The 14,676-nt window shown below is 50.5% G+C and overlaps 1 protein-coding gene across 1 annotated transcript; it reads right to left on the bottom strand.

The window, feature by feature from the left end:
* Positions 1 to 10,562: 10,562 nt before the first annotated feature.
* On the bottom strand, positions 10,563 to 12,878 carry LOC101873940 (potassium voltage-gated channel subfamily A member 2). The gene has a single exon (XM_005142150.2). It carries the CDS (start codon positions 12,796 to 12,798, stop codon positions 11,299 to 11,301), a length of 1,500 nt encoding a protein of 499 aa, XP_005142207.1. The 5' UTR covers positions 12,799 to 12,878; the 3' UTR covers positions 10,563 to 11,298.
* Between the last annotated feature and the right edge of the window lie 1,798 nt (positions 12,879 to 14,676).

The following is a 14,676-nucleotide window of genomic DNA, read 5'->3' as shown; positions in this document are numbered from 1 at the left end:
AATGCTCCATCCCTGGCAGCGTTCAAGGCCAGGCTGGCAGAGCCTTGGGTGGCATGGTTCAGTGTGAGGCATCCCTTTCCATGCACAGGGTTGGAAACACATGAGCTTAAGGTCCTTTCCAACCTAAGCCATTCCATGATTCTATGAGCCTGACTTATCCCCCTGCAAGGACCTCACATCCTTTCCCACCATGGGAAAGCTGCTGCTCACATAAACGTTCAAATGGCAAACAACACTGTGATTTGGGCATCAGTCTGCTGCATCCATTTCAGGTGGACCAGGAATGTTGGGGGGGGGGGTGTAAGGGTGGAGAGGGGTGTTCTCCTATCTCTGCACTGCTTTGTCAGGACCACATCCTCAGGCTTTGCAGCACAGGGAGACTTCTAGAAGCTGAGTAGTAAATAAAATACCATTAGAGTGGCTGGGAGCTGAGCAAAGGAGGACCTTGCCCTGAAACCAGGACAGCTGCAGTAAGAGCTTCTGCATGAGACCTGTGCTCCTCCACTGAAATCACTGCAGACGGTTGAGCCATCTGAATCTCTTCTATCCTAAAGCACTTTAGAGCTACTAATGAAAAGCACTGTGTAAGAGCCATGTAATGTCATCATCAGAATAATAATAGTTACTATCAATGCCTGCTTCTTGCCAGCCTCATCGGATGCCACAACCTCTTCTTTGTGTGTGCCTGTCCTCATGAAATGATGCCTTGCTGTGCCAAATGTTCTGCTGTGGGGTTGGTTTTCTTCATCCTGAAGGATGAGAAAGGGCATTACAGTAACCCAAAACCTTTAAAAACATTTGTGAGTAAAGTGCTTTGGGCCGCCTGGCTGGGAGATGTTATGCAAGTGCAGAGCATTCTTCTTCTTTGATGGAGGTCCTTCAGGGTTAAAGTCTCCTTCTGCCTTTTAAAGAGTGGAAATAACCAGCATGAGAATGCTCAAGAGCATAGGTCAGACTAGTCTGGATGTGGAAGATGCTGCAGCCATCTGGACCCCTTGTGCAGTTGCTGGAGGGAGGCCAACAGGCAAGGGAGCCTCATCCCTTCATCCCTCGGAGGTACCAGTCTCTCCATTGAGCCCCAGGTGACCCCAGCATACCAGGCTGTTTGCTTTTAGAGAGCTGGAGAAGCAGCTTCCAGCCCTGCTCCTTTCTGCTGGGCCTGCCATAGGGATAAACCACGAGGTCAGCAAAGTCCTTCCACCCTGCAGTGCTGGCAGGGGGCAGAGAATAGCCACAGCAAAATGGGAAGGCAACCGCTGTTGTCCATCTTCCCTTTCCACTTTCCTCACCTGGTTTTGGGCTCCCCAGAATCCATCTCCAAGATCTCACCCAACATTGAGGACCTGGGACCAGCCTCCCTCACCTTCCTCTACAGCAGCTAGAGGGGGACAATGACTTTTCCAAATGGGATCCAGCTGCCTATAGGCATCTCCTTGGGGATGGGAGGATCTGCACCTACAATCACCTGCCCAGAGACCAGCAACCACCTTTGTTTGCTCATACATAATTCACCCACCCATTCCCTTCAGCACCCCTGGGGATCAGTGGGACCTTCACCATGGCCACATCACCTCCAAGGTCCTCTCCAGGGATGATGTGGGAGCTGAGTCGGTCCATCCAACTGATCCTTCTGTAAACCTGGACAATATGGGTCTGTATCTGCTGTTGCCTCCTTCTACAACCCAGCAATGCATTATTATCCCCGGAGCCAAAGCTGGTAAGCTGCGAGATAAAAATGCTATTTCTGCCCAGGATTTCTGCAGCTGCCTCTGAGCGTTTGCAGCCACTTTGGAGTTCTTAAGGCTCAGCTCTGAAGAACCACACTCCTTCGGCAGAGATTTGCCTTTAATTAGCCAAGGAGAAAAGGACACTGTTAGACAAGCTTGCGCCTAAGCGGAAAGGCTGCGCTCTCCTCGCTGCGCCGTCGGCAGTTTTTGGTAGGCAGGGAGCAGGTGCCTGGCAGAACACATTTGTTCTGCTTCCCTTGTCTGCCCCCCACCTTCATCCCTTCCTTAGGAAAGCATGTCCTTGGGGCCTGCTCCATCCAGAGGGATGGCAGGAGGGAGGTAGAGCAGGATGACCTTGGCATTGCTGTCTCCCCAAACCCCAGCACTGCTCTTGGCAGGAGCCGATTTTGGCTGCATTAAAGCAACAGCAAAAGCAGCTCGCAGGGTTTGCAGCAGCTCTGGGGTTTCTCTGCTGTAGTGCTCGATTCCCTGTGAGCACAGCAAGGCATCCTTCAAACCAACAACCTCCCAAAGGCTCCTGTATGGCTGCGACCAATAGCCCCATCTCCTCTGCTTACCCAGGGCACTGAGTGAGCTTTGCCCCACTGACAGCCACAGAGAGCAGGAGGGGGCAAACCCCTTGCTGAGCCTTTGGGAAATCTCCCACACACCTTGGATCCAGCTTCCCCCACTGTGGATCTTCTGGCATATTCCCAGCACAGGACACTGTGATGTCCAAGCAGGATCTTGCCTTCCCCATCGAATCAAGGTAACATTGGAGCAAGGGGCCTAAATATTGGGGTAGCTCTAAATATTTGGGTAGAGCTGGCTTTAATCCTTGGATTACACCTCATTATTTCATCTGCTTTGTAGATGCAGGGCTTTAGCAGGCTCTGTCCTGCACCTGTAAAAGCACAGGTTTATGTTTCTTTAATACACCCGGACATTGCTCTCATTGCCTAAAGCTCCCTTCTCCTGCTCCCCACACTGTGCCAGGCTGCAGAGGAGAGCACTGCTCCCAGGAACAGGTTTTCCAACACCCAACACAAATGCAAAGGAAGGAAAAGGAGTAAGGAGAAAGTGGGAAGCAGAAAGAGGGACCTGGCCTGATTTCCAGTGCTGTGGGATAAATGTGCATCTCAGCAAGAGCTGTGCAAGTGCCAAACCTTTGCCTAGAGGTTACCTAAAGATAGGCTGTGGGAGCCCCACTTCACACCCACCTTGCAAGTTTTATGTGCCCAACTGCTTGGTTAAGGCTGCTCAGGATCGAGGGTGCTGCAGCAGCTATGGCTCCACTCTGCATCCGCAGAGCATCACCAGGAGAGCAGCAGCATCGCAGGTATGGGATCATTTTCCTTTCCCTGCTCTCAGCATCTCACTTAATGGCCTCTTCATGGCTCTGTTTTGGGATGTGCTTTCAGGATCCACTTTGCCAAATGGAAGCCAACTTGCTAACAGTCAGGAAGACTAAAAATTCCCACTCATCCCCGGAGCACAGGCAATGGGCTGTAATGGAGTCCAAGCATCCTGAACTTCCCAGGACAATTAATAGGGGTAGTGCTTTCTTGGCACTTGCATCTCTTCCTTCCCTGATGTAAATGAGCTGGGTTTTGAGGGCTTTGAGCCCTTCTCAGCAGGGAGAGGAGCCTTTGCGAAGGTGTGTGGCGTGGTGCTCCTCGTGACAAAGAACATTGCTGCACCTCGGAGGTCTCTTTAATTTATGAGCTCTGGAGCAAATCCATGAGGGTTTTCATGGGGTTTTGCCTGGCAGAGGCAACACTCAGCAAAGAAAGTGGAGGAAAGTAGGTCATTTAGCAGAGGCGTAACCAGCCAAGGCTGCGCTCAGCAGGGACCAGCCGCAGTTGGGATCACAGGCTGGGAGCTGCCGATGGTGGGGCTGGAAGGGCTGCTCGAGCACAGGGAGGTCTGTGTTGGATGGTGTCATTCTTCCATCCCTTCCTTGTCTCTTTGAATGGTGTAAAAGCAGAAGCAGCTCGGCTGGCAGGAGGATGCAACACCTCTGATGGCATCTCCCGCATCCTCCTAGCACGGCCGGATGGTGCAGCACGCTGATAGACTGGCAATTTAAAATCATTACTGTAGCTGCCTCCCAGTATCCTCCTGCCAGCTCTTCAGAGAGCCTGTGCAGAGCAGACGAGCCTGCAAACTCCTTGTACCACTTTGTATGCAGATATTTATGAGGCCACAAGCCTACAGGATACAGATAAGGGAAAGGTTTGGCATCTGCTGGAGCTGGATGGAGCTTCTCTTGGGCTTGGAAATGGGGCTGAGGAACACAAAATGGCCTAGTTTGGGGATTGCTTCCACTCAGCATTATAGCAAACACAGTGACATTTCACTCAGGATGCATTGCTCATAAACACTTATGTTACTTTTTGGGCACTCCAATGGCTTTCTGTACTTAAATGTTCAGAATTGGCTGCTCTTAAATACCTCAACATTCATCCATGAGTTCAGCCTCTTGTTTGTGCATTTTTGCTGTCCCAGTAATGAGCTAAGCTGTGCAGTTTGCTAGGGCCTTTGGAAACAGCTTAGCAGGATGTATTACAGATGGGGAAACTGAGGCACTGAGTGGGAAATTACATCCCCTGGCCTTAGAAACACTCAAACCCAATGACTTGGGCTCTAAGCCCACACCAGGGGCTCCTCCATTAGCAATAGGAGGGAATTTGGGGATGGCTGAGATGGAGCTTTAGCACTGCTGTGCTAACCCTTGGATTACAAGGTAGTGCCACTTCCCAGAGCCAAGCAGGACCAGCCCATGCCATAGGAAAAGGATCTCCTGATGTTTCACTCTCCATCCCATGAGCACAGAGCTACCCCAGCAAGAAGGGGAGCACAGAGCAGTGGTGTTGCCTGTGAGAGCCACCAAGCAAATAGGCAAACCCCAAAACACAAGTACCAAGTGCTCCCAACACCTTCCCTGCCCTTTGCTGCTTCAAGACACTTGTAGGAATGAAGACGAAACAGCAAGAGAAAACACTGCTGTGATTCTCCTAAGGGGTGGAGGAACCAAACCGTTCCTCAAACCATCCCAGGGAATCCATCCCCATTCCCTGCCCCATTCTCCATCCTCCTAGAGACATCTCTGGGGACACAAGGTTTGTAACACCACAGAGGATGTGCTACTAGCACCATCCTTTCTTGTTTGCTTCTCCCTCTTCCAAGAGGGATCACCAGCTTCAAAATAAGACACACTGGGTACCTGCAGGTTCATCCCCCAGCATCCCACATTCCCTGTTACCTGCATGGACATAGAATCCCAGCCTGGTTTGGGTTGGAAGGGACCTTAAAGCTCATTCAGCTCCAACCGTGCCATGGGCAGGGACACCTTCCACTAGAGCAGCCACAGCTCCTCTGGCATGGTCAATACCTAAGTTGGTGGAGTGGAGAATGATGGAGAACATAGGCTTGACCCTGGCTCCAGCCTCTTCCCCTCCACCTGCATTGCTGCTGGATCTCATACACTCCATGCAGTGATTCCATCCTTGCTGGTGCCCATCACCAAGACCCATCAGCTCCTTGCAGGGGGGTTTCCCTTCCAGCATCCCCTGTGGACTGGCTGATGATGGAGCACCAACTGATCTTTCCACTCTTCAGGCTGTTTCTTTTCTGACAGAAGGTTTAGATGTACAGAAAAAACCCACCCAGACTACCACAAATCTGCCTGTTTGTCTTTCCCTTCCCAGCCTCCTCCCCAGAACCGATCCCCAAATCACTCCTCAATAATATACATATTTATTTCCTCTTAATTAGTGCCGATATTTACAAAACTTGTGATACTCTGTGAAGAATAAATTATATACACTCATGAGAAACCAGACAGCAAATGCTCAGTTGGGCTATGTATGTACACAGATCTGTATACCTATATACAACGGTCAGCCTTATTGACTCGGGTGCCTCTCACCCTGTATCCACCCGACCCCCAGACACCCCCACGTCGTCAATAAGAGCAGTAATGTCTATACACACTGTGCAATTCAGATACAGCTGGTGTCTAAAGTTTTTGTCTAGCAAACGCATGGTTAAATGACTTGAAATTCCCACGAGTTCTTCTTTAACAGTTTATAGGCCTCTCTCCATTCCTGGTCCCATTTCTCTCGTAACCATGGAAACAAAAGGTTCAGCTCCAGCATCCTTAGGATGAGTCCTTCTTGGATTTCCTCTTGCTATCGATTCACTCAAATTAGGCACCGCATACAGGGTTGATCCAATACCCATTTTTATCCCTTGTGCTTCAGTGGATGACATTGGAGGACAAGAGTGAAGTCTCAAGCAATGAGGGAGCAAGTGCAAAAGGGTAATTTACAGTCTTAGAGGCAGCAGAAGATGGAAAATAAAAGTCAAAATCAAAGAAACCAACCCCAAAATACTAATCCCAACCTCAGGACAACCAGGCAGGGCTGGGGAGGAGATAGAGTCCCCATGAGGGTCCACGTGTATGGACCTTGTGTGGTTACATGATGTCCAGCAGCTCCTACAAGCCAAACCATCCCTCTTCTGAAGAAAACAAACATGGATAAGGGATTTATCTCTCATCACACACAACTGGGCTGGGGGATCTTGTCCCTAGGTAAAAACCAGTGCTGTGCTCTCAGGGATGATTTACAATGCTGGAGAATGGTTCCTCTCCCCATGATGGGATGCAGCAGGGTCAGAGCACCCATTTCAGAGAAGGGGGCATGAAATTTGAGCAGCCAAATGCAGTAACCTCATGGCAAGACCAAGGCTGGAGAAGGGCAGTGCTTTGGCCAGGGGCAGAACAGTGGCTGGTGCATGGGAGTGACCATTGTCCCCACTCAGAGCCCCTGGCAGGGGACAGCAGCTGGTCCCCAGTCAAACGGACCAGGGGATGAGCTCAATGTAAAGGGGTGCAGGGACAGAGCCATAGCCTTATTTTGGGTGCAAACCAAAACAGTTCAGGTCTGACTTCTTCCTTCCTCACCCCTCAGCCCCTTTCACCCTAACAGCATGCTGATCAGCTCCCACTGACTGAAGAAACCCCTTGTAGATGCAGATCTTGAACTAAACCCATTCCAGTTTCAGAACAGGGAGTTGCCACCACCCTGGGACCAAAAGCCAGCATGGTTCAAGGGGCTTAAAATATGAACACTACAGAAATAAACCCTGAAAACCCAGAGCAGAGCAGCTCTTGGCTTCAGCTAAATCCCATCAACTTCTGCTTGGCTTTCCCTGCACATCACAGAAACAGTCGTGACAGGCCCAAGCTGGGGATTCAGGATCAAGAGCAGAGATGCTGCAGAGCTGCTGGTCTGCAGAGGGATGCACGGAGCTGATGCCACCAGTTCTCACCATGCTCCACTTCCAAGGCCAGATCCAGATCTCCTTTGCTTGGGCCCATCCCTAAGTGTATTGCCGGCTCTGGTAAAGACTTTGGTAGCAATTTCAAGGGCTGACCCAGCACTTATCTGATAACAAAGCAAGGCCCTTCCTGAAATACCTCCTCCTCCTCTCTCTTTTGCTCCCCTTCCATGTATTTATGCACAAATATGCCCATATTTATACACCCACGTGCTACACTCTCATAACAACAATCTAGAGATCCTTTGCTTCCTATAGCTCAGTGTTCAGATCTGCAGGACTTTGACACAGAACATCACTGCAGAGATTAGGTTTCCCAACAAAACACATGGGCCCATATAGACAATTGTGCCCTAATCACTTGGTGGTGTCCAGCTGGTAGATGAGCCTTACCCCATTGCCCTTAGCAGAGATTTGGGACATATTAAAGGGCTGATGGGTTACTTGCAGGCTTGGGCATGTGCTTGGGTGTTAGAAGACAACCTGCACTATAACCACCGTTTTCCATCTCTCCAAAACCATGCCACAAAGGATAAAGCTAAAATACAGGGTCTCCTCTGGGTACCAACCCAGGAGCACCTCCACAGACCAGAGGGATCCTCTCCTCCATCTCCACCCTGGAGAGAGGCAAATATCTCCATGGGAGGAGGAAAGGAACCAGACACCTACGTTAAGTGGCCTGATGCAATCTAACACAGATGGTGGGACCCTCGCCTTCCCCAGTCCTTAATTTAGCATCCTCAGGCTGAGCTGCTCTGCAGCACATTTTTGCACCCTTTCAGAGTCGAGGGGAGCTTTGGATGCTCAGCATCTCTGCAGAAACAGGCCCAGAACCTCCCAAACCAAATTCCTCAAGGAAAAATAAATAAAAGAGAAGAAGAAAACCCACAGTCTCCTGAAAAACTGGTTCAAGATCACATCAGTGAGTCAGAAGCAAGGCTAGAAATAGCACTAGAGCTCCGACCTGCAGGCACAAATCCCATTAAAAGCTATAGGGAAACCATTTGTCTGTGCAGGGGAGAGACTGGGCCCTTCTGCTTCGTGCAGCCTCATGGATTGCCTCCAGCCACAGCCTCCATGGACCTTTCTTGCCCCAAACCAAACGTCCAAGCACTTGTCTGGGTGTTTTCCTGTTTCCCCAAGGACAGACCAGTGATGCTCTCCCACCAGGGCTCATTTTGCCCAGGAACATCTGCCTGGGCCTATGCAAGAGGTGCAGGATCCATCCTAAGGAAGGGACTGGCCATGCTCCTGTTCCAGGAGGAATGTGGCTTCTCTCCCTTTGAGCCCTTTCATCCCTGCAATGCATCTCTGGGGATTCCCAAAGCAGCCAGGACCTCCCAGCTTGGTGAGTGGGTTTGATGTGCCTCATCCTGCTCACACACCCACTTTTCCTTCCTGCCCAGCCCACATGGGCACCATACCCAACCCAGCACCTCCTCAAAACCCCATCATCTTCCTCCTTACTGAACCACAACAGCTCCCCCCAAATCCCCCAAAGCCTAAAGCATTAAACAACCAGTGCAAAGTCCCATTGGGTGCCAGCAGCCTCCCAAACACCCTGCAGCAACCAGCCCTTGGCCTTGGTGCTTTTCCACACCCCAAGGATGGGATCACCCAGTGTTGAGAGCACCCAAGGGTGGGAAGGCAGAATCCTGGTGCATCAGGCAGCTTCCCTGTGCAAAATCATATCCTTATGGTCCCACTATGAGCTGAATCAATGGAGGCTGGCCTGCTGCCCTGGGAATTGTGCCTGAGCAGCAACTCATGCCAGCCCCATCCCATTTGATGAGCTTCAGAGCAGAGATTTATTGCTTTCGGTTGCATTGCTTCTTTTTGTGTTTTAAGGTGTTAACAGGCTTCAGGGACTCCTATTTCAGAGGTGCAGCAGTGAAGAGGGAGGAGAAGGCTCCTAATATAACGAGGTGTAATTAAAGACAGGCTGAGGGTCCCATGCTGCATGATGCTGAGCACCTTTGAGACCCAACACACTGATGCTGCTGGTGCTCTGCACCAAGCAGAAGCCAGGACACTCATGCACTAAGTGGTCACCTGGTATTGATTATAGCCTGGTGTGAATCAATCCATCAATCAAATAAAAATGAGGAGTGATTCCACCTGCCCAAGTGGAGCCACATCAGCACAAGGGATGGATCCAGCCCCAGAGCAGCATTTGGAGCCATTGCTGTAGAATACGCTAGCACCGTTTGGTTTATTGTTATTAGTATGGGTTTCCTCTCTGAGCTCAGGATGGGGCTGATGGACCTCCCTCTGCACGCTTTCCCTGTGCCCATACTGCAGTACCACACTGACCATGCCCCAGTTCAGCCCAAATTCACCCCAACTCAACAGGCTGCTAAACCCCATCCCATGCCCCTTGAGGGAGGCTTTGTTTGACCATGACCTTGGATGTGGTTTGCATCCCTCTCACCTGACCTGGCAGAAGAACAGGGCACACATCCCTGGGGATTGTCAGCAGTGGGGAAACACAAGGTAGGGCAGACAGGGATGGGGAAAGCAGGTGAGATCTTCCTGGACAAACAGCTTCCATCTATCCCCAAGGAGCACCAGGATGAAGAAGAAGCAGAGACAACCTCAGGGTCTCTGCACCTTGACTCACCCCTCCTACAAACCCTGGAAGAAGGCAAAGCAGAGGCTCAGAGGTACCAGCTCAGATCCAGCCCACCCTTAGCACGTGCCCTCTCCACCACAAAGGAATAAAACACCAGCCCTGAGGTTCTACATGATTGCAAAGGAATCTTCCAGCCCAAAACACACCCTACCCATTGGTGCCATGGGGCAGGTCATCCTGCTCCCAGCCCACCTCCCACCATCCCAGCATTCCTGAACTGGGAAGGTCCCAGTGATCCAAACAATCACATTTGCTGAGGATTTGGCCCTATAGTCACTCTCTAAATATCTATACACACACACACACTAATTATATGGGGAAAGGCTAAAAACTGCTGACCAAACAAGTCAGGAAACCCAGTACCTGCTTTTCCACCTGCTCCTTGTGGCCTCTCTGATCCACTGTGGGTTTCTGCTCATGACACTAAGACTAATGACTAATTACACGCCCTATAATGAGTGCAGGTGTTTAACTTTCAGCTCACCTTCCCTCTCTTGCATTAGTTGGCTCCTGTGTCTGGCTGCTCAGACACTCAGGCTTTGCCTTGCTATATATCAAACTGTTGTCAGCACATGCCTTCCCCATCCAGGTTTTAAATCTAATGGAGAGTTTTTAACTCCCATGAATCTCCTTCGAGCCACCGGAGAATCTATAAACACTATAAACATGAATATTGTATAGTCTACTAAGAAAATAGATATTTGTGTGTGTATTAAATATTCAGATTCATGCAACGAATATCCATGCAGCTGTACTGTATTACTGGTTAGATTTCACTGCAGTATAAATATGTTATAGGCCACAGCATAGTTGCTCCTGTTTTTATATATATAGATATCAAAAAAAGGATGCTTTTTCCAACTCATTTTCAATGTGTCAGTGGAGGTGTCTTTGGTGAGCCTGGAAATATTGGTGATGGAAGTGGCATCTAAAAAGATTAATTCAATCCAACTGATTTATTTACTCGTCCCTCCCGATGCCTGGCATAGAAAATGTAAGACTTAATAAATAATGTGCCTTCATACTAATTATCCCTCCCCTGGGCCTCACACTGGCATACTGCAGTGGCTCCAACTATTGCAGCATGCAGCATTTTCAGTTATGAAACACGAGCCTGGGTGATGAGTTCGCACTTGGCATTCCCGGGGTGGAAACCTGAGCCTTCCAGCAACTCGGACACACGACTGCATCTTCTCTTCATTAAGCTCTGCCTGACCTTTCCCAGCCGTTCCCCATGCCTGGAAGCTGGCTCTTACCCAGCTGCATGGGACAGGGAGCGGTGTTTGTGGTACCCCGGGATGGTGTGGAGCTTCCCCCCCATGCCCATCCCATTGCTCAACCACTCCATATGTTTGGAAACCCACCTGGGATGGGAGAAGGGAAACAAAATGGTTTGTTGTTGGGGTTGTTTTTTTGCACGAACTCTTATTGGGTGTGGAAATCAAAGGTTAAAAGTCACTTACACAGCTATTGCTTCCCATGCAGAACCAAATATACACCGTAGAAAATACTGTAGTAACTACAATGCAGAGCAGCACTCAATATCTGCAATTGTTCCACTTCAGCTTTAAATAGGTTACTAGATTTTAGCCACTAGACATCGGTTAGCATTTTGGTGATATTCACATAGTTTGTGTTAGCTAGGGTGCAATTGGCTGTCTTCAAGTTCTCCTCCCTAAAATCCTCATTGCTATTATTTACGCCTTCCTGAATCTCCATATAATCAGACTTACTAATAGTAGAGGCACTTCTGCTTTTCTTTAGGTCAGGGGAAGAGGGGATCTTTGGGCAGCTGGTTACTTGCAAATATTGAGCCTGCTCCTCTCCCTCCGTCTCCCGGTGGTAGAAGTAATTGAAGTTAGACACTATGACGGGCACAGGTAAGGCAATCGTTAATACGCCAGCGATGGCACACAAGGAACCCACTATTTTCCCCCCGATGGTCGTGGGGACCATGTCTCCGTAGCCAACAGTCGTCATGGAAACCACAGCCCACCAGAAGGCATCGGGGATGCTCGGGAACTGGGACTCGCTCTCGTCGGCCTCGGCAAAGTAGACGGCGCTGGAGAAGAGGATGACGCCGATGAAGAGGAAGAAGATGAGCAAGCCCAGCTCCCGCATGCTGGCCTTGAGGGTCTGCCCCAGGATCTGCAGCCCCTTGGAGTGCCGGGAGAGTTTGAAGATCCTGAAGACCCGCACCAAGCGGATGACTCGAAGGATGGCCAAGGACATGGCCTGCTGGCCTTGCTGACCATCCTCCGGCTTCTCGGCCATCTCTGTCCCTAAGGTGATGAAATAGGGAATGATGGCTACGATGTCTATAATGTTCATGATGTTGGTAAAAAACCCAGCCTTGCTGGGGCAGGCGAAAAACCTCACCAAGAACTCAAAGGAGAACCAAATGATGCAAAGTGTCTCCACGATGAAGAAGGGGTCTGTGAAAGAGGTGGACTGCTGATACCCCATGCTGCTGTTGGAGTAGGGGGGATGGCTCAGCCCACTGCCGTGCATGTCTTCATTCTCATCCCGAAAGATGGGCAAGGTTTCCAGGCAAAAGCTGACAATGGAAATTAAAATCACCATGACGGAGACAATAGCTATAATCCTGGCGGGGCCTGAGCTCTCGGGGTACTCAAAGAGCAACCACACTTGTCTCTGAAATTCATTCTCAGGCAATGGCCTTTCCTCTTCTTTGATGTAACCTTCATCCTCCCGAAACATCTCCATTGCTTCTTCCCCCAGTTCATAGAAACGAATCTCTTCTGAGAAGATATCTAAGGGCACGTTAACTGGTCTCCGCAACCTCCCACCAGACTGGTAATAGTACAAGATGGCATCGAAGCTGGGTCTGTTCCGATCAAAGAAATACTCATTCCGGAGCGGGTCGAAATATCTCATTCTCTTTTTAGGATCCCCTAGTAAGGTCTCTGGAAACTGGGCTAATGTCTTGAGCTGTGTCTCAAAGCGCAGCCCTGAGATATTAATGACCACCCTCTCGCAGCATTCATGGTCGGTCTCAGGGTTATACGTGTCCTGCGGGTGACCGGGAAGAGCTGCAGCTTCATCTGCAGGATCTCCAGTAGCAACTGTCATATTGGGGTTTAAAAGAAATCCTTATGCTAAACACTTCCCAGTGCCCGGTGGTGGGATCGGGTTCAGGGCAGGGCTACTATCCTGCAGAAGGACAGGTACGTAGGTTTGGAAGTGTCTCATGAAAAGGCGAAGGGATGAGAGAACAAAACAAGAGAGAAAATAAAAAAGAAAAGGAAAGAAAATTGCCCCTGCTGAGAAAGAGAGAGATGAGATAAAGTTGGGGGGAGGACAGCAGCTCTCTTCACTAGCACGTCTAGCCCCTTCCTTGCAGGGGGTGTAATTTGCTTTCTTTGGGACAGAGTTCAAAAACTCCCATCTCAACCCATTAGGTGGAAGAGAGGAAACACCTGAGGAGCTGTCACCTATTCACAACCAGTGTGTAAAACCTGCCTTTGGCAAACCAGGACTATTATTTTGGCTAAAAATAAAAATTCCAATTAAAAAATAAAGAAAATAGGGGGAAGGGAAGAGCAAAGAAGGAAGAAAAATAACCCCATCCAGCCCTAAAGTGGTGAGAGGACCCCGCGGGTTGCCGGGTAGAGGCAAACCAGGCTCAGCTCATTGCTCATTCCCAAGCATGCAGCTAAGGGTTAACATTTAACCGTGCAATCTCAGGCAATCTCCCCCTCTAGGAAACCTCTAGCTCTGGGTTTAAGTTCGACACCTTCCCAATCCTCTTGCCATAAATCAAGACATGCTGCCCTCCCTGCCTGCAGCCAACCAGGCAAGCTCTGCTGATGCCCCATGGACCACTGCAGGCCCCCTCCTCAACCGCTGGTGTCCCGGCTCCTGTCATCCTCTGCAAACCACCATGGCACACAGAAAACAAATCACATTACCTGGAGAAGCCAAATCTTAGTGTCTCTTTAGTAACACCGATTATCTGACCCTGGGGAAATCCTAGAGAGAAATACAGGCTTCCAAGATCCCCATAATTTCCTCTCTCTTCAAAGTTAAAAATAATGGTGAGTCATCGTAGAAAAAGGAGAAGGGACATAAAAGGGGTTAGATTCCCAGATGGTGGAAGTCAGGTCTTGTAATGGTTTGGACTGGAGAGGGAGAGAAAAGAGAGACAGAGAGACAGAGAGACAGAGCCTTCTCGGTAGCTGTTGCAGATCTGCACTTCAGGGCAGATGAGCGTCTGTCTGATGCCTCCGGTACGCCGGTGAGAAGATGCTAAGCTCAGCAAACGCCGATGTCCCCAGTGTCCTCGGGAGGTGTGGCATCGCCTGCAAAAAACACCGGGAAGGTAACGAGCTGCTGGGGGCTTGAAAGGAGCATCTGCAAAGCCCTGGCTCCTCCAGGCATCCCGCTGCCTGGCCAACCCGCACTGCAACACGAGAGGAGGGCGAGAGCGCACTAGCGGCAAGGCGGAACAAGCCAAAGCCCCGTCTCCCTGCGCTCGCCCTCAGCATCGCGGCGTGCAGCGGGGCCGGGCTGCCCCTGGGAGCCGGTGCCAGGCGGAGGAGAAGGGGGGGAAACGACGCAGCCCCCATCCCTGCAAAGTTCCCACCGTCACCAAGCACCAGGAGTCAGTGGTACCCACTGGGCGCAGCTCCCACGCCATTGCGTCGTGTTCCTGGGTGATTCAGGAGGCTCCGGCTTCATCCGCAGCACTGAACCCTGCACCGATCCCTGTGTGTCCCCACCAAAGCCACCCCCCCCTCCAATGAACCCTGAGCATCGTGGGCCTGACCGTGGTACCCACACAACCTGCATCCCCATCCTCCCCAAAGCCAAACCCCCCCTTGACCCACCCCATGGGAATGCGACTCCAAGAATTTCTCATGGGGATGTTGAGGCTCCGGTCGCCGGTGGGTGCCGGGTGGTCTCCATCCCTGCTCCTAAGGAGCACCCATCCCCACAGCCCTGCATTGC

The sequence above is a fragment of the Melopsittacus undulatus genome, chromosome 16 (assembly GCF_012275295.1).
Source record: "Melopsittacus undulatus isolate bMelUnd1 chromosome 16, bMelUnd1.mat.Z, whole genome shotgun sequence".
Lineage (NCBI taxonomy): Eukaryota > Metazoa > Chordata > Aves > Psittaciformes > Psittaculidae > Melopsittacus > Melopsittacus undulatus.
This window is presented reverse-complemented; position numbering and strand designations above follow the sequence as displayed.